The sequence below is a fragment of the Scatophagus argus genome, chromosome 2 (assembly GCF_020382885.2).
Source record: "Scatophagus argus isolate fScaArg1 chromosome 2, fScaArg1.pri, whole genome shotgun sequence".
Taxonomy (NCBI): Eukaryota; Metazoa; Chordata; class Actinopteri; family Scatophagidae; genus Scatophagus; species Scatophagus argus.
The window spans coordinates 23198318-23223269 of record NC_058494.1 but is presented as its reverse complement, the minus strand read 5'-3'; the positions used below and the strand labels follow the sequence as shown (position 1 = coordinate 23223269).

The 24952-nt window shown below is 43.0% G+C and overlaps 1 protein-coding gene across 4 annotated transcripts in view; it reads left to right on the top strand.

Moving 5' to 3' along the window:
- LOC124049736 (protein sidekick-1-like) overlaps positions 1–24952 on the top strand; it is a 203391-nt gene that overhangs the window by 151891 nt on the left and 26548 nt on the right. For all 4 annotated transcript variants that reach the window (XM_046371712.1, XM_046371721.1, XM_046371731.1 and 1 more), the window contains 12 exons: positions 227–408; positions 3806–3921; positions 7681–7876; positions 9125–9223; positions 10354–10545; positions 13701–13822; positions 13914–14026; positions 15687–15837; positions 17576–17816; positions 18647–18762; positions 22322–22508; positions 23457–23555. In XM_046371712.1, the coding sequence (XP_046227668.1) occupies positions 227–408; positions 3806–3921; positions 7681–7876; positions 9125–9223; positions 10354–10545; positions 13701–13822; positions 13914–14026; positions 15687–15837; positions 17576–17816; positions 18647–18762; positions 22322–22508; positions 23457–23555 (1814 nt within the window). The remainder of the gene's footprint in view (positions 1–226; positions 409–3805; positions 3922–7680; positions 7877–9124; positions 9224–10353; positions 10546–13700; positions 13823–13913; positions 14027–15686; positions 15838–17575; positions 17817–18646; positions 18763–22321; positions 22509–23456; positions 23556–24952) is intronic.

Below are 24952 nucleotides of genomic sequence, written 5' to 3'. Positions count from 1 at the left end.
TCGGGAGCAATTCTGGGTTTATTTTGTTGTTCAAGGACTTATAAAATATGGGTTTAGAGAGCCTGGAATCAAACCATCAGTCCATACTATTAATGGCTCATCAACTTTACCACCTGAGCTACAGCTGTACAGCTACAAACCACCATATATTTACAAGTGATTTTCTCCCTCTGTGTGTGTGTGTGTGCGTGTGTGTGTGCGTGTGTGCGTGCGCGCGTGTGTGTAGGTATCGTCTGGCAGGGCTGCCAGGGGACTACCAGGAGAAGAACATCAGCAGCCCAGAGACAAATTACTGTCTGTTGAAAGATCTGATCATCTGGACACAGTACCAGATCCAGGTGGCTGCCTACACCGGAGCCGGCCTGGGCGTCTACAGCAGCCCTGTCACAGAGTACACACTGCAGGGAGGTGGGTAAAACAAATTGTTCCTCATTCTTGAAGGACAAAGCAAATGTGCCTACCAGTTCACAGACATTATGTCAGTCATCAGCCCTGCCTACAGACATATTTCTGAACCTCAAGTATTACTGTTTATATTGTTATTATTACTATATTATAGACAAAAGTATTGGGATGAGGCAGGTTTTCAGGGTGTGGGCTCGGCCCCTGACTTCCAGTGAAGGGAAGTCTTAATGCTTCAGCATATCAAGACATTTTGGACAATGCTATGCTTCCAACTTTGTGGCAACAAAGCGTGACTTTCTTTTTTTTAGATGAGACAGCAATAATTTCCCATACTCTTATCCTATTAGTAGATTGTTTATAGGCAAGACAGTAGCTGCAGGTCAAATGATCCGAGACCTTCATTATCAGTAACATAGAAGAGTGTAGGAAGTAAGAGTATGAAGATCAGGCTTTATGTTTTTATGTGGTTTAAACCCTAAAGATAAAGTGAGGAAAGGTACACCTATAGAAAGCTTTCCACTAGTACGTGCAAGCATTTCTGTAATGTTAGCAGAGTGTAATAAGGAGTAGCTGCCCAACTATTTTTACTTTTCTGGATAGCAATCAAACGACTGAGATCACAGTTAGTGGCAGCAGCAGCAGCAGCAGCGAGATACCACCGCAGGCTTCTTGGCTTCCCTCTCAGTGATAAGATGGGGATCTTGGCTGGGAGAGCAACCAGTCGATGCAGTTCAGACTTGTGTTAAAGTTGCCCCTGAGGCATCCCCGCAAAGACACCCCGGCTTCAACCGACCGAGAGGAAACCCTAAGGGCGACCTAGGACATGCTGGAGGGACTTCATCTCCTGGGATGGAGGAAGGAAAGAATATCTATGCTGCTCTATAAATATATATCATATGATAAGTATCACTGTGAGGATTGTAATAAACATGGCTGCACAGAGGAACACACTGTCAAGTCTGTCAAACATAAATCCATCCAGAGGTCGTGAAATTAGAAGGAAGAATATAAGTGCAGACAGTAAAGGAAGACCAGAGGAAGTAGTTGTGGAGGTAAATCTTCTTTAAACGCGTGCTCTTCTCTTCTTGACTTTTATTCCAACAGTATATTATCATTATTAAAGACGGGCTGAACTGCGCACACACACACTCACTCACATGTGCACATAAAACTCACAGTCATTATTACAAGAGTTCAGGACAGGTTTATAGACTCAGGAGAGGGAGTTAGGCTCATTAATTATTCTAATGTGGTTTAATGGGAGTGGCTGCGACGGATTGAACACTTTCTCTCTCTCACTATCTCTGAGAGGATGTGGTTGAACTCAGTGTTAAACTCTGATAACATTGCTCTTCTCACATACAAGCAAACGCGCATACTAAGATTCCCCCAGAGGACAGAGTTTAGTGTTTTATCTGTAGCTGTGAGCTGCGAGGGGTTAGAAGCCGGTCCCCAGGAGTACAGTCAGCATGGCAGAGAGGGGAGAGAGCATCTTTAACATCAATTAATCTTCTGTCTCCCTCTCTGTCTCCTCATCCTTTGGCTCTCCATCTCTCCCTATCTCTTCACTCCCATATTTTTCACGAGATTTTGCAGTCTAGTTTTTTTCTCTGGTCTCTGCATTTTCAACTGTGCGTGTGTACGTGTGTGCGCGCGCGTGCCCAGGCATGCATCAGGCCTCTTTGGCTCCAGTATAAGATGTAAAGGGCATTCCCATCATGCAACAGTGCATTATCACTCTGGATTTCTAGCATCAGCATAAACCCCTTACAGTGTAATCACCATAACTTGTGTCCACACACACACACACACACACACACACACACACACACGTAAACACAGGCATGCACAGGCACATTTCACAGTCACACTCTTCTCCTCCTGCCTTTAATGTTTTCGTGGACCCTCTTACAGATAGATGCCGTATAACACGTAAAGATTCACATGTAGAGGAGCATTCACACACTGACGTGAAGGAAGAGGAAAATAAGAGCGATAAACAGAAGAGGCAGTCCACCAGTCTTTGTGCGGATGATGTAAATCTGTGTCTAGTTTGTGCGAACCGAACTCAACATGCTCAGCCTCTTTTCTTTTTTTTTCAAATCAAACAAATAACCACATTTCATCGAAAAATAAAACTGCAGTACATTCACGGCTTCTCTTGTTAGACATTTCCCATCTTATCTCTGCTGTCTTGTCTGTGTCTGTGTCTGTGGAGATGAAGAATGCCTTGGCAAAGTTTATACACGTTTCAAACAGACCTATTGCTATTCTTCTGTGTGCTATATGAATTATTACCATTCTGCTTTAGTGTGACTGTAAATTCTTATTGTTGTTTTTATCCTTGAATCTTTGAAGTGAAAATCATGGTGTGTGTGGTTTTATAGTAGCGACACATTTATGTGTATGTATATAGATATATATATTCCCCATGGATAGAAGAGATAAATATGTAAGTTAAAGGGGCACGCCACCTATGAATCACATGAAGTTCAGTTCACCTGTCGTTAGAAGTATCAGGCAAGCTGAGAAAACAGCTGCACTGTTTACTGTCTTCTGTGGCTTTAGAAGGAGTTTTACAGTGTGTGAAAAATAAGCCTGATGGTATCATGGTGAGGTCACCAGTGGTGTTTGACTTAGAGGTGGGGGCATTCACGTAGGATCCTGTGTGGCCCTGACTTGTCACAAATCTCACTAAAGCAGGATATCTCAGCCTCTGCAGCTTTTATTATGAGTCAACTTGTGGATCCTCCAACGTGTCGTAACTTAAGTATTAATACAAATCAAGCACAGAGATTCTTGTATTTTTTAATCAATAAGTCATGATGTGCTGTGCAGTTATATTATGTGAGTAATTGTTGTGGTGACGTGGCTGCAGCACAGGAACCAGCAAACCCAGTGTGTCATCTTGCTTTCCGTGGTCACCGCCTGGTCTCCTGAGGTCGCCCGCTGAAAGACTCAATACTTAGGCTTCATTTCATCCATCATTTGAGCTGTGTTTATGAGCAGTCATTGTTCAGAACCTGGCACTGAAGTGGCAGTGCCCTAATCTCACTTAGCCATCCTTTAGCTGATACTAAGCAAAACACAATAGATGAGATGAATTATATTGAGAAATTAGGTCATTTTGCAGCAGAGAATAGCAGTGTAGGTTTGGCATTTAACTTTTGCAAGCGTAGCAGATATTTTTAATTAAGAAAATGAACTGAATCTCAACACAAAATATTGAAATATGATCCTGTATGAGATATTTAAAACCACTGTTTGTTGAAACTGAAAACCGCTGAAAACTCCAGCTTTTTTACTCTGAATGTTTTTTTCCAGTCTCTATCTGAACCCTCATCCTCTTCCTCTCGATGAACCCACCGCAGCTAAATGTCATGTGTATCTGTGTGCTTAGTTCCCACGGCGCCTCCGCAGGAAGTGGAAGTTGTAGCTGTCAATTCGACTACCATCCGCTTCACCTGGAACCCTCCGCCTCAGCAGTTCATTAACGGCATCAACCAGGGATACAAGGTAGGCCTCTGGATGGTCGTGTATGTTGCAACGCAAAAGTTCGGTTCGGTATGTACAGGATCTCAACTCTGTTTTCAAAATTGAATTCACTGACATTTTTGTAAACGCTTCCCCTCTTCAGACACTAAAATTCCCACTGATACTAGATATACACTGCTGCAAACAAGGTTACAGACAGATTTTTTATAATACCGAGGTCTGAAGTCATAGACCTTCGATCCATGGATAATTCTGAGCAGTCTCTAAAAAAACAATTGGAAAATAAAAAGTCAAATAGTCCAGACTGTTCCCCTCAATTTATTCATCAGTTTAACAGTTTAAATGAAAAATAAAAATAGATGCTTGTGAAATAAATCTCTGCCTCTGTGTTGGTGTGAAAGCCTTTCATCTTAAAGGTCATGTCCCAGGATGCACTGCTTTGCTCTTGTTTACCCAAACTCTTAGCCAAGCCAAGTGAGGGATCAGCTCTGCTCCACAGAAGTGAAAGGCCCTGATGGAGGAATAGGAGAAAGAGCGGATTAAAAGGGAAAATAGGAGGAGGTGTTGAGAAAACAGAGAGCGAGGGACCGAAGAGAAATAAGACATAATAATAAAGAAGCAGGATAATGGGTAGCAGAGTGAGAGTGAAAGACTGAATAGTGGGAGTGATCTATATGTACCAGTTCTGGTATGTGATTTATTTTTCACTTCGTTGTGCCAACCAACCCCTGAAGAACTGATTAACATGACAAAGAAAACACATCACATTCTTGCTGGGTCTGTGTTCGTGCGTGCTTGTGCGTGCTCGTGCGTGTGTGTGTTTGTTTTAGAGAGTGTGAATGTTGGTGTCTTTGTCGGTTGATAAATACTATATGGCTTTCCATCTGTTTGATGTGGCTCTCTGATGTGGTCTCTGCATACTCGGCTTTACCACTCAGAATCAGTGGAGCATCACAGCGCTGCTCTGCACATGTGGTTGTGTGCGTCTTTGGGTGTGTTGCGCTGGTTCGAGGACAGTAGATAATGACATTAATTAAACGAGGATATGAAGCAGAGCCTCATCTCATCTCACCCCCCCTACAGATCACTGACTGTATACAATACCCTTAGTAATATAGCTCAAAACTGATTGCCGCAGGGAGTTTCACATCTCCCGTTTATGTCCTTGAAGCTGTTCCAGACTTACTTCAGATTTTCTGTTTGACTTCTGATAATGTTATCTGTCTGTCTGTCTGCCTCCCTGTCTGCCTGCCTGCCTGTCTGTCTGCCTGCCTGCCTACGTTTCTGTTCATCTCACTAACACTTGCAGATTAACAGAGCAATAGTTTTTTCATTAAATAGATTGAATTTTCTTTCTCAAGGTTTCTCAAGACTGTGATATTAAAAAGAAAAACCTTTTTTAGAAAAAATAAGCACTTACTATCCCTTCTTTTTATTATTAAGTGTTATATCCAAGACCTGAGGTTTCACATTTGGCGACAGTAAGATCAAATTGTGTTTTTTCCGCTGTGTAGTGCAGTGTTGTATTGTCTCTGCTCTGGTCCTGAGTCTACATGGGGATGTTAGAGTACCGCATTGTGATCTTCAGCACCCTTTGGGTCTCCACTGGAATCTGGTTTGGAGTGTGCACGTTACTATAGCAACAGCAGACCCCGTCATCCCAGCACCCTTTTAAAAGTGGACGAACATCAGATGCTTGAGGGTGCCAGATCAGCAGTCCTTTGCTGCACCCAAACCGTACTGTGCTGATAATAAATTACAACAGAAAGCCTTATTTCACCACGACAGACTGGGTGCAGTGCAGCATCCCTTTTAGGCAGAGAGAAAAGTCAGCCACTCAACTGTCGTGGGCCATCTCAACTTTTTCCTAATAGGAGCATCCAAAACGTCCAGCATGGTTAGTTAGCATGAAGCATGTTACCTGAAGAGCAAACAGTAAACTACAGCTACAGCTCCAGTGTGTCTCAGACTGCCAGAAAATCAACCAGTCATTATATAATAGACACTCAATAGTTTAGTCTGCAGTACTCTTTCTTATTTGTCTTATTTGTCACAACAACCAGAATGAAGCAGTTTTTGGAAATTATTGCTCTCAAGCTCGCTCCTGCTGTGCTAATATAAAATGTATATGAGCACAAGCAAATGAGCAATGAATGGATAGAACAGTTAAAATGGAGGAATAAAATCAGAATATATATAAACTAAAATAAAATGTGGTATAATGTTTTATAAACTATAATACTGTGGTATTAGTTATGAGTGGACATGTTTTACAGTAATGCAGTTTATGTACATGCTTAAAGAGAACACAAATATACTGTGTGTACATTGTGATGGTTCGGGAGCATGTAAACAGTAGTATATATAAATGAGTACGCACAGAGATGAAGTAAAATGTAGTATTAAGGTAAAGTTCAGTTGGCCTGAAATCGATGTGGAACTTGGCACACTTTTGAAATCACCACTGTGGAGGACTGCACTAGCACTGGCTCTGCAGCCACAGCAGTGAATGGCTAAGCCTCTCTGACCCGTGAAGCCTCGTGAAGCCTCGTGAAGCCTTGTGAAGGCATGGCACAGTCATTGGATTTCTGCTAGATTACATTTAATGAAACATCTACAGAGTTTCAGGTGATTATTCCTACACGGTCTTAAAATGGCAACTATAGCGGAGGGTATGATTAAGATAAGCTGCTGTCTTCAAGTTGCAGGCTGCTCATATAATAGTAGTGATTTGTACTTTACAGGGACTGCGTGGAGAAAATTACACCAGTCAACAGTGTTATTATTTACACTGCATGGAAAGAGAGAGCGATTGGTCAAGAATACTTTGAGATAGAAGATGAGACCATTTGAATGTGTGCAGAGCAGTGAGAGCACAGAGTGGGAAGACATTGTGCCTTCAGGTCAGAGTGTGTTTTAGTGTTTCTGCAGTGATAACAAACATATGTAAATATCTCACCAGCAATCTGCTCTTAAAGAGACATTTTGGATTCTTTAATAATATGCTTATGCCTGTTTCTTTAAATTCATTGTATCACAACTAAGCAATTGCTTAATTTTGATGGTCTTAAGTTCATATTAGTCTTTTTGTTTATTTGTTTTTTTATCGAAGAGGAGCTGTAAATATGGGTGCCGTGTCACAGTGTTGCCCCTGGCTCATGTCTCATTATGAATATGTATGCTTTTCACTGTTTTTGTGGCTAAAGTAATAACACAAACCAAACTGCTGTGGTTCTGAATACAAATCAAGTCTCAGAATGGAGACAAATCAGCCTTTCATTAGACGTTTCGTTGAACTGATAATCAAACTCTGTGTCTGTCCTCAGATGCTGTTATGACTGATAATGGCCTGCTGGCAGGGATTTATGTTAGGTGGTACATTCATGAGTAAATAACCGCTTAAATTTTAATGTGTTTGTATGCATATGACTGTACTAGAGAATGAAACATGAATATTGTTTTGCCATTTTGACAAAATTGTAAATAGCATTTGGCAGTTTTAAACTTTAATGACAAAAAGGCCTGAGGAATCTGCCTAATTCAAAAAGATTCACCACAGCCCATACTGTGGTACAAATAAGTTTTGTCTCATAAATACAGTCTGAATAATACGATTTTGATTTGGTTGCCTGAAGCTAATAGGACTGAATTAAAACAAGCACTAAGCAAAAAGTAATGGAAATAAACGACAAACAAATAAATCGCTGAGTGAGAGAAGGTTCGGTAGATATTACTGGCAACCTGGATGTCACGGCTAACCAACCATCTCACCTCACGCAGCTGCTGCTCTGGCCGGAGAAGTCTCCAGAGGACATGAAGGTGGTAACCATCACGCCGGACTACCCCGGTGCACGCCACACGGGATTAGTCAGCGGACTCAAGAAATTCACCTGGTACTACGGCTCCGCCCTCTGCTTCACAACACCTGGAGACGGCCCTCGCAGCCCGCCCACCCTGCTGCAGACACACGAGGACGGTGAGTACAAGCAAGCAAGCACACACAAACACTTCAGTGTGAATAAAGCCAGAACAGATCACAAAAATCCACTCCATCAGCCTCTCCCGTGAATAATAATGACTTGCTCTTCACTCACTCCAGCTGTTTCTGTCGGAGTCACACACAGCTGTGTACACACCACCTATGTTCCCACACCTCCTGCTTTCTTTTCCTTTCTTTTTGTTCTTAATCTCCCACCAATTCCCTCCTTTCAGTATTCCTCCAAACCAAAAAGCCTCACTTTGAGACAGCACTGATGTATTGTTTACATGCGAGGCTCAGAGTACCACGTAAACGTTCCAGTTGGCTACCAAATCAAAAAAGTGAGAGGCATGATGAGTGGAGTCCAGGAAATGACGATGCTGAAGACACGGGACGACCTGTCGGGGGGGAGGTGATGGGGGTCTGGTGTCTGCGCTGAGGGCTAAGCCTGACAGGAGGAAGAGACGGTATCTGATAGGAGAGTTTCATGAACTGCCTCGAAAGAAGTAACCAAAAACTGAGAAGGTTATGAGCTGGGAGGATTGGTGTCACTGTGTCTTTTTAAAGCCAATTGATTCATATATTTTCAGACATCCTGGTATTTATGGCCCACTGTTCCATGGATAAACACAATAGCTGCCATTTCTAGTTGCAAGTACACATGCACACGGTCGCACCGTCAAATAAACACAATCGCCTATAGGCAGACAGACAAGCAATTATTACCAACCAGCAATTATTGAGTGGGAAAGGGATATTAGAAGCCATTTGTACACACAAATGCACACACACTCCCACACATACACACACAGATATTGATTGGGTGCTGGGCGTGTTGCAGAGTTAACGGTGGGTGTAATTCTTGCTTGATGATAGCTTTGTGTGTGTGTGTGTGTGTGTGTGTGTGTGTGTGTGGTGTGTGTGTGTGTGTGAATGTTATTGAATGTCTCAGATGAATAGCTTAATCGCTCTGCAGGGAGAGGGGTTAGAGAGTCATACATGAAATGAGAAACGACATGCATTCATTCACATGCGTGCGCGCGTGTGTATGTGTGTGTGTGTGTGTGTGTGGTCAATGCAGATGTGATTAGAGCAGTCGGTAATAGTCTGCACAGACAAGAGATGTGTTAGTGTGGATGGGTGATTTAGTAAAATCTAAATAAAATTTTCTGAAATGAGGTCAGTGTTGAAGCGGTTGGAAGTTAGCTGATATTATCTGATATCTGTGATGTTTTCTTTCCTCAGCACCTGGACCTGTGCGTCACCTGAGCTTCACTGAAATCTTGGACACATCACTCCGAGTCAGCTGGGCAGAGCCTGAAGACAAGAACGGCATCATCACTGGTTAGATTATTCCAATCTTCGAGTGTAAACTGCCTAAACAGCCACTCGTGATTTCCTCCACTCCCTCCATTTCTCTTAATCATGATACATTCTTTTAACATGTTATTGTCGGGCCCATCAACTGTTGTGATGAGAGAAGCTTAAATTAGGTTTAGTTAGTATGTTCTTTCGAGAAAGTAAACACAGTGATGAGACAGTTTTTCCAATTGTTCTTCTCAGGTGGACAAATACAGTTTGTGGAATGATTAGCTCAAGTGAGAAGCCTCCCCTTGAGGCAGTCAGCACTGAGGAGCCCTAAAACTTTTACTTTTATATTTCCAACGTTCTTAACTTGGTCTTTAGTCTATTTTCTGTTTGCCCTCCCTCCTTCCCGTCTCTGACACTGTTTCTGTGTACAACTGATTCATCATCATCTAATCCCTTCTCTCTGCAGCTTGTCTTCTCACATTATCTCCAACATGCCCTCATCCCACGCCTCCCAACACCCTGCGTGCTGCATTAGAGACCTCAAGGCACTTTTCCACCCAATTCATTTGGCCTCAGCTCCTGCATGGTTCTGTCAGACAATGGAGCTGGTGAACACGATATGCTGCTATGAATTAATCGATCACACTGCATTGTGTGTGTCTGCGTATGTGTCTTTGCGCTGACGTGGCCGCTCGGTCGCCCACAGTCATCAGGCACCTACGCATCTACAGTGTCCTTACAGGCAGCTTATGCACTCAGAGGAGTGGGGAAACGGTTATTCAGTCAAGGTCACCTTGCACATTTACTCGTTTCTCCTCAACCTGCTTTTCATCCAGCGTACCTGGTCAGCAGGGAGACAGATGAGGGCCCATTCACTCTCCAGGGCTTTACACACAAGCTGCCTCACACAAAGACACCCACACACAGGTTTGAAGGTGATGGAGGGTGATGCATGACTGTGAAGATGCAAAGGGACAGACAGAAATTTTAACTCTACTTACACCTCCCGCACTCTCTCCCTCCTCTTTGACTCTGTGCCTCTCGTTAAATGCGAGCGTGCGTCCTTGCGCGCACGTGTGTGTGTGTGTGTGTGTGTGTGCAAACATGTCTGCTCATGTCTACATGCGCCTTCATTAACCCAGCGTGTGCTCCACACCCCGCAGGTTACATGTTGTGGTGGGAAGTGTCTGGCGTGCAGTCCAGTCGTGAGGAGCGTTCGCTGTCCAACTCCACCCTGCAGTACAAGCTGACCGGACTCACCTCCACCACCGTGTACACACTACAGGTGGCAGCGCTGACTGCCGCAGGACGGGGCGTGGTCACATCCTCCACCATCTCCACTGGGGTCCCTCCAGGTACAGTGACTACACACTCATACACACACTCATGAGCCGGGGTAGTGGATGTTAAAAAAGGTTTTGGCTTGTGTGCTTGTGTGTGTGTGTGTGTGTGTGTGTGTGTGTAGCAGAGTAAATATGACTGATGAGCTCTTACGATGCCATTGTCTTTCCTCAGGCTGATAAGTGGCTGTTTCTGTGCATCCATGAATCATCACCCACACACCCAACACACACATTCACTTCCACAGTCAGACACAAGAGTTAGTCATTTACAGCATCTTAGAGCGCGTTTTAGCCTGTGGTTTATTGGTGTATGTGAGTATACCACGTACACACCACGCCTGTGCCCGTGATGAGTTTGTATGATTGAAAGGAGGCCAAGTTGCAATCATTATTAGTGCTGATTAACTGCAAATGGCAAAGTGGAGGCAATGCAGCGATGAGAGGGGGCAAGAGACAATCAAAGAGCAGGACTGAAGAAGAGAGAGCAGATAGAGAAACATAATGAGGGAAGAACAGAGAACACGAGAAAATGCAATCTCCAAAGAACAGAAGAGCCAAAGACTCTCGGAAATGGACGGAGAGGGAGACAGAGAAGGAGGAGAATGGAAGAAAAACCCAGCTCGTACAGCAGAATTTTTGTCCTAACATTTTCTGATTACTAATTTATGAATAAAAGCAGAGAAAGTGAAAGCAAGATGGATACCGACAGTTCTTAGATACAGAGGTTATTCATTAATTCATGAAAGCAAAAGAGTGAAGGAAAGACGGAGGACTGAAGATTAGGAAAAAGAACCAAAGAATGAGCAGAGAGAAAGAGAGAGAGATGCAGCGAGCATAGATTCTTGTCTTGTTTATTTATTCATGTATTCATGGAGTTGAGAGAATTTTGTCATTCATCTGAGCAAGGCAGCTGATATCAACATTTCCACATTATAACCCTTACAAGTTTGCTGCATGGACTTAGAGAGCAACATAGCTGATAGCTGTAATTTGTTTTTTCGTCGCACACACGTGCTTACGCTGTATCTGGAACAAAATATCGCCTTGTTTCCGTAATCACTGGACCCAGTCGTATTATATAGTCCTTTTACAAAGAAGATCCCCTTAGATATTCTACAAAATCTGCCTGAGATGTCCCAGAGTACTGATGTGTTGCAACACACGGCGTGTGATTTAACACATGGGCTTTACAGATCTGTATTCTGCCATGTTCAGCAAATACGGAGCTTGTGATGCTGCAGCAGAATTGGATGGATTACAGCAGATCACACCAGAGCACTTACACCTTCCAGGGATACCAAGGATTAAGCAAACAGTGAAGTGAAGTGGTTGGAAAGTAGGTCTGAGGGGCTCGGTCTTAGTGTTTGAGTGGATTGTGACGATTTTTTTTGATTATGTAAATGTCATTAACAGAAATAAGCTGCTCTATGTTTCATTTGTGAGGACATGATTTAACAAAAGGCGGAAAAAAAAGAAAGCGATTTTAGTCTCCGGAGCAGATGTCGAACGGCCTGCCTGCCTGACTGATGCCAGTTCAATTCAACAGCTGTCAGTGAAGAAGTCTGTTCAGAGCCAGCTATAAATTGTGTGTGGCATTTGAAAGGTGGAGTTGTAAACCTTTCAATGGAATATTTAGTTCTGGTTGAAGTGTGCATACAAAACGTATTATTATTCCTCTTTGATTTATTCCAACTTAAAAAAGCCTCTCTGGCGAGGAGAAAATAATAAGTCCTCGGCTTTCTTGTTGTTGACCAAATTCGCCGCAGCTCTCAGCGTCAAACTGACAGAAGCAGCTATCCAAACTTTTAGTCGATGGTGTTTAGCAGCAAATGAGAAAGAACAAACTTTGAGTATTTTCTTTGTACTGTAAGTTGAATTAGTTTAGATTTCCAGTTGTTCTTTTCTTCCAGTTATTGATAGTGTCCAATTTGTACCATTTGCCGGTTGGGTAAGGCAGTTACAGTCGAAATATGTTTCCCAACCAAGTTATCCTCACAATACAGCTTTTTAAAAGTTGGCTGACATTTTATTCATGCATTCTCTGAGGGAGGAAGGAAACAAACAGACAAAGAGATGCATCAGACTTAAAATAGGAAATCTTTGAGCTGCATTTTGCCGGCTGTGCGCAGACGTGTTTATACTTCAGTTGTCTGGCGTTCTGATGCATTACGACTGATCAGTCAGTTGATCAGATGCAGCCTGAAATGGAGTGAGAAGATCTTTCTCAGCCAAGCGCTCGCAGGTTTGCAGCTTCTCTTGTGGCTGCGGCATTCAGGCTGCCGCACCTTGCCAACCACATTGCATGTTTCCTGTCACTCATTATCGCCATGGAGATGGAACAATGTTCGAATATGAATGGGTCAGACATAATTTATGAGGCCTGCAGCCTGCCGAGACATTTATAGGCCTTAAATGGACTTTAGTGAACTGTGCATTTAATTCACCTCTCGCCTCCACTGTTGCACAGATTTATCTCTCTCTCCATTGTGTTGTCAACCTTGAATATATGAATTCAGTTGCTCTGTCAGAGAGAGAGCGAAGTACAGGCGTAGCACAAGTTCCTGTGCTTTAGAAAAATTAACTTTTTCTCTCTGAGACTAGACTCTTATTTTCATTTCTAAATGACCGAGCACAGACACGTGAATACATAAAAAAACAATAGTCTGGAGGCAGTTTCTTCTTCTTTTGTGATTCTTCATTTTTCTCTTTTAATTATCAGTATTATTGCAAGTGGATTATCAATAAGCCTTGTTGTTGCGTTGTTGTTCTGACTACATTTTTTTCCGTGTTGACATTGTTCATATTTTTATCCCTTCATGCAGAAATCTTTATTTGTCTTGTTCATTTCTTTTGATCCATGCCTTTCAAATAAGTTGCCACGCTGTGATGCCACAGTCCTGTTTTGCTTTTGCAAATGAATGCTTGTTGCACCTGGTTGCTGCAGCACCAGCAGGGAGGTGTGGTTTTATTCCAAACAATTTGTAAATCTATGCTGAAAGATTGCTCACGCAGTGCACAGACTACCTGTGCGTGCGTGCGACAGTCACACAGGATGCGGTCACGAAACACAGTGCGGGAAAAAGTGGCCTTCCGCTGCTAGCTGGATGATAGAAAACATTTTGTCGTTCTTTGGAGCCATGAGTAATGTAGTATTCTGTCTGTTGCAGAACTTCCTGGTGCACCATCTAACTTAGTCGTCGCCAACATCAGCCCTCGGACAGCAACGCTTCGGTTCCGCCCTGGTCCGGATGGCAAGACGGCCATATCGCGGTGGATAGTGGAAGGCCAGGTGCGTTCATCTTTGTTTGTCTCTGCGCATGTGTACTTTACACAGCGGGAGGAAAAGTCATCCTGTAACGTACCGTGTCACCGTTTAACAGGTAGTGAAGGAGGATGGGAAAGAAGAGGCGTGGAGCCTTGTTTACCAGAAGGACAACCAGCCAGATGCTGACATGCTGGAGATCCCCAACCTCACTCCATTCACCCAGTACAGGTGAGCAGCAAACACACACACACACACACACACACACACACACACACATAGCCTGCACAAGAACAGAACAATTGCTACCACATACACACACATCTCACTCTCTCCGCCAGTTTCTGCAGTATTGCAAGACTCAGGTGAAGTTAGATAAATCACACAGACACACAGAGAGACAGTTCCATCCCAGACTTTTCTGTTTGTCAGCACCTTCACAGCTGCTGCATGCAGATCCTTATTACCCTCCTGCAACTAGCTAGAGGGAAGGAGGGGGGGTGGGGGTGAGGGCAGGGGAGAAGAAAGGTGATGAGAAAGCGAGGAGGGCAGCAAAGAGCATGAAACAGGAGCAGAGACAAAGGGATGAGAGACAAGGAGAATAGGAAATGGAGGAGGAGAGAGGAGTGTCTGTAATCCCTGCTCAGGGGCCGTGGAGAACCTGTAGTTCCTAAACATGATCTGTCGTCACTCTGAAGAGCAGCAGCGCTTCCTCTTCTTTCTCTCTCTCTCTCTCTCTCTCTATGTCTCTATCAATCTCTCTCTGTGTCTGTCTGTTCTCTCTTTATCTGTCTGTCTGTCTGTCTCTGCCTCTTGTTCTCTGTATCTCCGCGTTTATCTGTAATGGGATTGCGGTTTGTGTGTGCACACGTTGCACACTCAGGGATTATGTTGTCGCAGGCGACACCGTTGGGACATTAGATGAAGTGATGCACTTGTCTGTGTTTCTTATCCCCCGCTTTAAGTCCCTCTTTACAGCCTGCTCTCTGGCTCCCCATACAGGGACGAGAACTCATAGATGTCGTCCCTGACACGCAGTCTGTGTTCTCACACATTTTACCTCTCACACCCACTCTGAAACATGGTTCAATTTAGAAGTAACAAAAGTAACAAACACTCCCTCATGGCTGTGTGTGTGTGTGTGTGTGTGTGTGTGTGTGTGTGAACAGGTCTGTGTATTTATTATCTCTTTCAGACTAAATGTCTGGCATCTTCAGACAGCTTACCAATATGTCAATGGGTTTTTCTGAAATTCTCTGGAGGAGAGTTCCAGCCAAAGGATCTCAGTGATTACAATATTGTTTAGCAAATATCACAACTGACCGAACTAGCAGTGAACACAAAAGTCCAAAATAGTTTTTCTTCACTCATCCTGTGATATCTGGTTGCCTTGCTAACATGTCCTGTGATATTGTTCTGTGTTTTTTTGTATGAGGAGGAGCTGTGGGCTGATAAATGCTGTCTGACTCCCTTTATTTTGTGTTTTTCCCGCAGCTTTTTCACTGTATAATCAATTGAAAATATTAGACACCCACTGTTCTTCTTTGACTTCACCTCAATGTCCAACTCAAAAGAGATTTGTCACAAATTACTTTTTATTTTATTTATTTATTTAGTCTTTCGAAGGTTCTCCAGCAGTTCAGTATTGCACTGACACAAGGATGGAGAACTCAGTAGAGGCTGTTTTAAATAAGAAAAGTCAAAAATGAAGCGACAGAGCCTGAGGTGACTTTAAGTCCCTAGCTGGGTAAGACTCCGAAAACATAGGAGCCTACATTACCCAAAATGCATCTTGGGTTAATCTTGTGCACATTCTACATCTGTTAGCTGAGCATACTCCTCATGACAAACGATCTGGACTCACTGTAACTGTGCTCTCTGTTCTCACCAGGTTCAGGATGCAGCAAGTGAACATTGTCGGCTCCAGCCCCATGAGCGCCCCCTCAAGGCTGATTCAGACCCTACAGGCTGCCCCTGACGCACACCCCTCAAACCTCACGCTGCTGTCTACCACACAGACCAGCCTGCGCTTCAGCTGGAAGGTACTGAGATGCGCACACTTAACACACACACACACCACACACTTAACTATATAACACATTAAAACCTTACTATGCCCCTTTACAATCATTAAGACAGTTTTGAAATATGGCTATTTCTGTGTGTGTGTGTGTGTTTTGCTTTTGCGTCTCTTATTTTTATGTCAGTGCATGTATGTTTATGTGTGAGTGTACACTCACCAGCAGCAGGACTGCACAGGTTGAGTGGCTGACAGCCTATAATAAGTGTCTCTCCTTGTTATCACTGCTAACACTAATCTGTCACATTTCCCATTCACAGCGCGGACCGCTAGCAGCACAAACTGCAATGTAATTTTCTCCTTACTGTCTTTTCTCTTTTCCCTCTTGTTCCTGCTTCTGGTCCCTCGTTCTTTCCCTCCCTCTCTCTTCTACTACCCCTCCCCTCTTCTATTATAACATAAATGGAGAGCAGAGTATTTTCCATTTAAGAGTTGGAATGAGAAAAAGAGCCTGTCAAATCAGACACAGACACTGAGGCACTATGAGCTACCTGTGCAGCATGCTAATGGGATTTTACCTGCATGTTAGCGCCCAGGCTGAGCTATGCTAGGTTTTCTGCTGTAATGAAACCATCACAATGGTTTTAGCTAAGGTTATTATTCTAAGCTGCATATTAAGGGTAATAAAGCTAATGTGACATTCTGTAATATGGCTCCTAAATGGTAAGCTGAGCTAAATCACTTGGGTATTTAAAATGACTGGGTGCTTTACTTCCTTATCTGCTGCGCAGCACAGAGCAGCCACCATACGATGTCGGTAAAAACCTTCCATGGAGTTTTATGTTACGAGCAAACTGAACTTGCTGACATGATTTTAGGGCACTGAGGTTGTGGCTGTAACACACAATGACATGGTGGAGAGAATGAGGTGGCAAAGAAAAAGTACAGACAGGAAAAGGAGGGAGGGTGACAGGAAATGAGATTGGAAGAAACTAAAAGAGGATGACAGAGTCTGAATAAAACAGGGAAAAGAGGGTGATTGAGAGAGAAAGATCAGGAGATGGGATGTAATTGGGGACGAGACAGTGAAAGATTTTGAAATGTACTTTACAGTTTGAACTTTTCTATTCTTGAGAGCAAAATGCTTTGTCCCTTCTCAGTGTATATGTTTGTGTTTCTTTGTTTATACCATATTGAAGACCTAAACTTGGAGGCCACTTTAGTTCAAAATCCATTGTTATAATGATGTTATAATCTACAGTATGAATATTATATTCAGTCACAACAGTTGCTGCATTTTGTGTCTGCTTGTTTCACCTTCAGTCATCCTTTCAGCTCTTTCTCTGTTTGAATATTTTCCAAGGCACAGGGACAACGCGGAGGTCAAGTGCTGACGCATTATAACATACTTGCATAGTCCTGGACTGACTCACTGGCCCTCATTTATTCAGCTATTATAGAATGAAGTGCATAGGATAAAAAATCAGTTCCCTCTGAGATTATCCTGAAAATAGACATCTTCTCAACTTAACAAGGCTGGGTCATTTGGAGTGGCTCTCTGTTGTCATCAGGTTCAGGATGCGCCAGGTGATAGTTACTAACTTATATATAAACAGTGAAAGTCACTACAAAAACCCATGCAAGTCTGAAGAACTATTCCAGTGTGTCATTATTTCTACATAAAACAACAGCAATAAATGAAACACCTCCATCTCACCTTCTCTTTTTTATCTCCCCTCTCACACTTTGTTACCCTGCAGCCTCTCGCAGAGTCCGAGTACAACAGCAGTCCAGAGACTGTGGGATACCGGCTGCGTGTGTGCAGGACAGACGGACAGGGCGAGGACAGGACCGAGGATGTGGAGGGAGCCGGGGGAGCCAGCGAAGCCACGGTAGAGGGCTTGAATCCCTGGACCCGGTACCAGGTTCGGATTCAAGCCTACAACTCCATCGGACCTGGACCATGGAGCAACGCTGTCGCCGTACAAACTGCAGAATCTGGTATGAACTCAGGCCTCAGTCAGTCCCGTTTGCAAGAGTCCTGCCAGACCAATATTGTATTAGCAGGGCATAAGAAGGCTGATGGATGAGGAACAAGGAGCTCCAATTACCTCCCTGAGTCCCCTCTCATCCTGCCACCTCTCTCTGCCCTCTGCACTCACACTCCATTTCAGTGAGGGGAAGATTGACAGAGAGCGGGCAGGGGAGGGGGAGATGATGGAGGTAAAATCGAAGATTGGTGAAGTAGCGCTGAGTGTGTGTGTGTGTGTGTGTGTCACTTGCACATCTAACAGGTGCCTGATGTAAATGTGTGGAGCTGTAGACAGACTTCCTCAAACATGATGTCATGTTTAGCGGTTTTGTTTATTGATAATAAATGACTGCAGGAGTAAAGGATGTTTTTTTGGTTTTTCTTCTTCTTGCTTTGTAGACCTAATAATGGGATTTTGTTCATCGAGTGATTGTTTTGTTGTTTGTCTCAACCAAGCAGAGTTTGCCCTTTTTTTGATAGAGAGGGGTGGCATGCAAAACCTAACCTTAACAATTTTAACCTTAATTTATTCAGGCTACCAAAGAAGATGGTAGAATTTCAACCTTTTCGTCACCTTAATTTCCTGTTTAAGTGACATTGTGATAAAAGGTTTAGTTTGACTTCCTGCAATTGTGAAAATGTTTTTTGCTTATTTTCAGATTCAGATTTGTGTCACGTGGAGATGATTGAGTGATAAACAAATGTCATGTTAAACAATACATTTAAATCACCAGTTTTTGAAAGACATCAACAAGGCTTTCTGTGTGTGTGTGTGTGTGTGTGTGTGTGTGTTCTCTAGCTCCATCTGGATCTCCAGTGAATGTGACTGCTGAGGCTGTGAGTTCCTCTAGCATCCTGCTCAGATGGTCTGCGCTCCCTCTGGCACAGAAGAATGGAGTCATACTTGGATATAAGGTGCATAAAACACTTTCACACACACACACACACACACACACAAAATATCCCACCTCGGCTTTCTCACTTGACCCCCTCAGCCTGTTATCACATCATCATCCAACACCCTCACACAGTCTCATGCAGATGCACACAGACATGAGAAGAAAAATCTAATCTAAGACAAATATGACGTAATAGCCCGTAACAGCTCCAGTTTGATCTTTCTACAATACTGCTTTTAAAAGCATGCGACTACATTAAGTAGGTTCGGGGGCTGTGTGTAATTGTGTGCATGCATATGAGAGAGGTTTTAATGTTTAATACTCTTCCATAAAACAACAGTTTCCACCATGTTGTGTCAGAGACAATGACTGGATTATTCATGTAAGAAAAATGGATGATGAATTCCTAAAGCCTTTTATTTTTGAAAAGGGCTTTGTTTATTTAGAATTTAAAACATAAACTGCAGCTTAGACAAGACAAGGTGATTTGTTTTGTATACATGCATTAAGTGAATATGCTTTTGGAGATTCTGCATTAGTCCAGACTTGTGACCCACTTAAGCAGCACAGCCCACAGTCTGTCCACGTCTGCCAAATTAGAGCTCATTCTTCTCTTGTATTTCCAAACTAAGCCGGAGAAGTCTGTCTCGCTGCAACCTCCGGATGGTGAAATAGTTGATATACTCTGAAGTGCAGGGTTTTTAAGAAAACTGGATGAAGAAACTGTTGATGGTGAAGTACAAGAAATTTTTTTTTGGCAGTTTTGGCAGCCTGAGTGCACCACTAACTGGAAGTCTCATGTGATTCTACCTGCTCCTGTGCACACCCTCGACATGTACCAGTTGTCTGTTATTTGCAGTCTTACTTTTCTTGTTCAGCTGTGATGTTTCTGTAACATCAGAAAAGAACATTTAACAAAGAGAAATCATGTACAAAAGATTTTTGTTATTACAACTGAGATGGTATTTGGTTCAAAATAAATTGGTGACCATAGTCCTGCAGTCATGCACAATGTACCCCAAAGTCAGCTTTCTTCATAGAAATATTTTGGTGTCCACATCGACAGCAGAAAGCAAGCACAAAACATCGTGCACAATAGGAAAACCTTTGTTCAAAGCTACAACAGAGGATATTATTTTTGACAAGGCTATCGCTCTGTGGTATAAAGAGTAAACACATAGCTTAGTGTTATTGAATGACTTCAGAAAGTGTAACTTGTGAATACAACTTTTACATAGTAACTTGTCAGCACGGTTAAAGTCTGAGGTCACACGTCTCACTCAAGGAAACAGGAACAACACTATCTTCAGCCTTTACATAAGAATTTGTGCTCAGGAAGGCACGGAAGATTCAAAACAACCAAATGCACACTCGGAGCTTAAGATTCGAGATGTTGTCTTCAGGTTGACGGTTCAGAACAACAAATTACAAACTAAACCGGTACAAATGTATTTATTCCTTCCTCCATGAAAATGATAAATAGCAGTAGCAGTTTCTAGTATAATATGATTTTATGAAGATGTGATCTGATCTATTTATTATCTAGTTTAATATACCAGGTTTTCCTTCTGGTCTTTTTGTCTTTTATGAGATTGTCTTGTTTCAAATGACTAAATGTTTCTGACATTTTTCAAGCAAAAGTGTCCTTAGGACAGGAAATGAAGAGTCTTTGTTTTGGGAACTGTAGGGTGTTGTTTTTGCCATTTTGAAGACAAAATGATTCAAGAATTAATCAGGAAAAGATTTGGTAGATTAATCAATAATGAAAATAATAGGATTTGTTAAATTTACGAGTGCATGTACATACTGTTTGTATAATGATGATAAAGATCTTATCTTACATCTCTTACAGTACAGCTCCTGTTTGCCACCTGAACAAAACACAGCACAAAGCATTGAAAGCGAGTGAAATTGACTGTGTGATGTAAACCAAAACCATCCAGTATTTTAAAAATGTTGTGTAAAATTCAGGTCATATGATCCACTATGCCCAGAGCACATCACACTCCCCATCTGTGTGGTTTTTTTGTTCCCCCCTGAGGATTACACTCAGCAGTATGCCTACCACGTTAATAGATGGGAAGTTGCTGCCAGCAGCAGCTCTTCAACACCTTCCTCCTCCGAGTAGCTGTTGAACAGTTCTCCTGCCTCCTGCCACGCACTGCTCCTATCTATTTCTGATTTTAGACACTTAAGAGCTGACATTTTCCTTCAAAATGGTTTTAAGGGTGGCAGGCAGTTCATGAATACGAAAAAAAGAAAGAAAAGAAAAAAGACATTTCCTGACAAATTTCTGTTGCCAGAGAAAATGCAGTGTGTGCTGATGTGTTTTTCTGTATGTGGACGCTGATGTAAATTCCACAGGTCAATTCACATTCACCAGTCTAGTGCTGCAAAATACTCCACATCTGCAGCTGAAAATAGTCCTCAACATATACACATATGTCTGACTAATGTTTTCTGAAAGCTGTACTGCCTTGATTTTTTAGAAAATCACTCTGCTTGTTCTAATAGTAAAAGTTTATGTTTATGACTCATAACTGATTTTTCCATCAGGAGAAACAAGTCAAGAACACAACGCTGAGGTACAACCACCTCGTAGAGTATTTTCTATAAGAGCAGAAGCCTGCTGTGGCCAAAAAACAAAGCTATGAGAGCAGTGACGGTGAACCAAAACAGGGAAGATGAGAGCTAACTTATTTCTTTCAGCCCATTGCCGATATTGAAATATACAAATTGTAGCTTTCTTAAAGATTCACATTTGTGGGAGGAAGGAACAGGTAATGGACTGAGTGCTACAGACACGTCTGAAAGTTGGTTTTGGTCTTTCAGTGGTATTTGTTGACAATGACCAACATGTACATAACCAACTTCATATCGTGTAAAGCCACCAAAGCAAATGAAGGAAATAACAAAGTGCACATACAGATGAGATAAGATAAGATAAGATAATCCTTTATTAGTCCCATAACTGGGATATTACAGTGTTAACAGCAGCAAACAGGATATAGAGGGTGCAAAGCATGCAAGGATAAGGGAAGGATGAGCATTCAAAAAGAATAAATACACAGAAAACAAGTACCTGCATTCAAAAAGAATAAGTGTGCATTCAGAAAGGATAAATACTCAGGAAACAAGTACCTTCAGCTGTACACAGTACAGAAAAGAAAAAGACTATTTACACTAGAGTCCCTCAAGTTATATATATATATTATGTATATATATATATATATTAGTAGATGGATTGATTATTGTACAGATTTGTATGTAGGTACTGATCCTAGTAGTAGTGTTACATGAGTAAGGATTATTGCACCATTATTACTACACATGTATTATTGCAGGTCAGGTGTGAACATTTGTTCCATTATTGCACATGATTTATTGTCCAGTTAACACATTCAACAGCTTAAATGTCCAGTGTCTCAGCTGTGCTTGTTGTGGAGTTTGACAGCAGTGGGCAGGAGCTGACATTGTAAAACTGCAGGATCCAACTCAACGTATTTGTTAATTTTTTTGTCTGTATTTCGGACTGTGACCACATGAGTGACACACGGGCCTGTGTCTGTGTCCAGGTGTTGTACAGCGAGAAGGACTCAGAAGGTCCCCCCAGTGTTCAGGTGGCAGAAGGAGAGGGGAACACGTCGCTGCTCCTCGCGCTTCTCCAGAAATACACAGTGTATGTGCTGCAGGTGCTGGCGTACACACAGATGGGTGACGGCCCCCTGAGCAACCCCGTACTGCTCAGAACCAAAGAAGATGGTAGGATATCTCCTCCTCTCTCCCGCTCTCCGTCGTCTGATCACTGACCTTTCTGTCCAGCCGCTCGTTCAACACTTTTGCCTTCTTCTCACCTTGGTAGCTGTTTTTCACCTCTTCACACCTCTGCTGTCAGCACAGCCAGCAGCCTCTTTCCCCCCACTTCACTGATCTTCCACAGCATTCTGCTCACCCCTCAGACCCCTTCACAGCCCAGGCATGGAGAACTCACGTGTGTGTGTGTGTGTGTGTGTGTGTGTGTGTGTGTGTGTGTGTGTGTGTGTGTGTGTGTGTGAAACTTGGGTGCATATCTCTTCAGATGCAACCGCCGCAGACTTTTTAAGATGCCAGCAACCTGGCCTGGTTTTTTGATTAATAAAACACAAGCACACAGACACACACACACACACACACACGCACACACACACATCAAGACTCACATGTGCACATTCAAACTCATCCTCTATCAAGCAGTGTCACGTTTGAAAAGTTTTTCTCATTTCAGGATGAAACAAGAACGGGGAAGTCAATTCCCGGCAATGTATAATGAACCTCCATCCTATCTGTCAGTAACTCACATGCAACACACTCTGCGCACACGCATATACACGTGCACACTCACAGTGACATGCGTGTGGTCGTGTGGAACATATACCTTTATCGGGAAGAACAAAGAGAATTACATTTTCCATTTTGCTTCTTTTAGAGGTGCCTTTTGAAAATGTATCAGATGCTCTGTGTGTGTGTGTGTGTGTGTGTGTGTGTGTGTGTAAAGAGAGAGAGAGCGTATGCACGTACTGTTAACTTTGTTACCATCATACTAACTTATTAGATAATAAGAGCTTGATGCTGAATTGCTCTCTTTCTCATTAGAGTATTGAATGAATTCTTTCTGCTGCACTTTGTGTGTGTTGTTACAGTTTCAGCTCCCTTCTGTGTTTTTCTCTCCAGTTCCAGGCCCCCCTGTCAGGATGGTGTTTCCAGAAGTTCGATTGTCATCAGTTAGGGTGGTTTGGCAGCCACCCACAAACCCTAACGGCATAATATTAGGTACAAACACAAAAACACTCACGCACACACACACACACACGCACAAGAAAGCAGGTACTTTAGAGCAATGCTGAAATCGCAATCCAGTGTTTTAAGCTTGTGGTGACAATAAATTTATTTTCAGCTGCTGAGGGACAGAGCTTGGCTTATGGAGCGAATGAGTTAGCAGTTTTTGAACACATGCACACAAATGGACTTTTGCGTACAGAGGCGCGTGCGCACACACACACACGCACACACACACCGCTGTGATCTTTCAAGGGAAGAAAGGGCGTAAATGCCGTAAAATGGAAAAGAGCTGATTCTGTTTTTAGCTTTCAAACAAGGGTCAGCTCTCTCCTCACTGCTCTCCACTTCAGCGCAGAGGTTTGTTGGTGTTTATGTACGTGTGCGTATGTGCGAGTGTGTGTGAGTGTCGGTGATCAAGCTTGTACCCGGGAAAAGGACTATTATAGCTGCTGAAGCAAGACACCTTTCCTGATGCATGCATAGCCTCGTATATAAACACTTATTTCTGAAACTGCAAGTCACAGCATGCAGAGCGAATCAGAAAGAACAGATTAATGAAGAAGAGGAGAGGCTGAGAGGAACGCAAGAGCTGCTGAGCTGGAAACAGAGAGAACAGAAGGCGAGAGACAGCAGAGGGGAGATGTATGGAGGTAGGAAGAGGGACAGGTGTGTGTGTGTGTGCGTTGCACAGAGGGGAGAAAGGAGTCTGTGTTTGTCCTCTCAGTGGGGGGAGGGAGTCGAGCAGGACAGTGTGAGTGATGTGTGACTGTATTGTAAGGGGGAGGACATTTAGTGCGACACCATGTGACAGAAGGATGAGGGGGAGGGCAAATCTCTCTCTCTGGATCACACAGACACACACAAACACACAGTCCCGCTGTGCCCTTGCTGAGTACGTGGTGTGTGTGTGTGTGTGTGTGTGTGTGTGGACAGACTGTGTGGGTCTGTGTGTGTTTATGCAGATACAAATTGTAGTGCACCAGTTTCTGTACTGACTGCCTCATTTCTCCTTGGGTTCTCAACCCAAAGGGGGCTGACACAGAAGGTGGACGGAGGAAATACGACACAGCAGAAGGTGCACACTCTAATTTGGCACATGGCAAAGTGAGGCGTTTGTGTTTCCACGTGACCTCTCTGTGAATGTAACGCAGCCGCACAAACATCGTGGTGACAGATAGCTCATTTCCGCACTGCATGCAAAGTATAGTGAAGTTTTGAGTCTGCAGTGTGTTCATACACTGAGGTCACAAAATAAACCACTCAAAACAGTCAGTATGCGTACTCAGAGAAAACGCTTGATTTTTGAGTGTGCTCTGGACGTATACTGCTGTTCCACGATGCAGTGCTCACGTTGAATGGACGAGCTGCTCACAGCTGCACGACAGTTT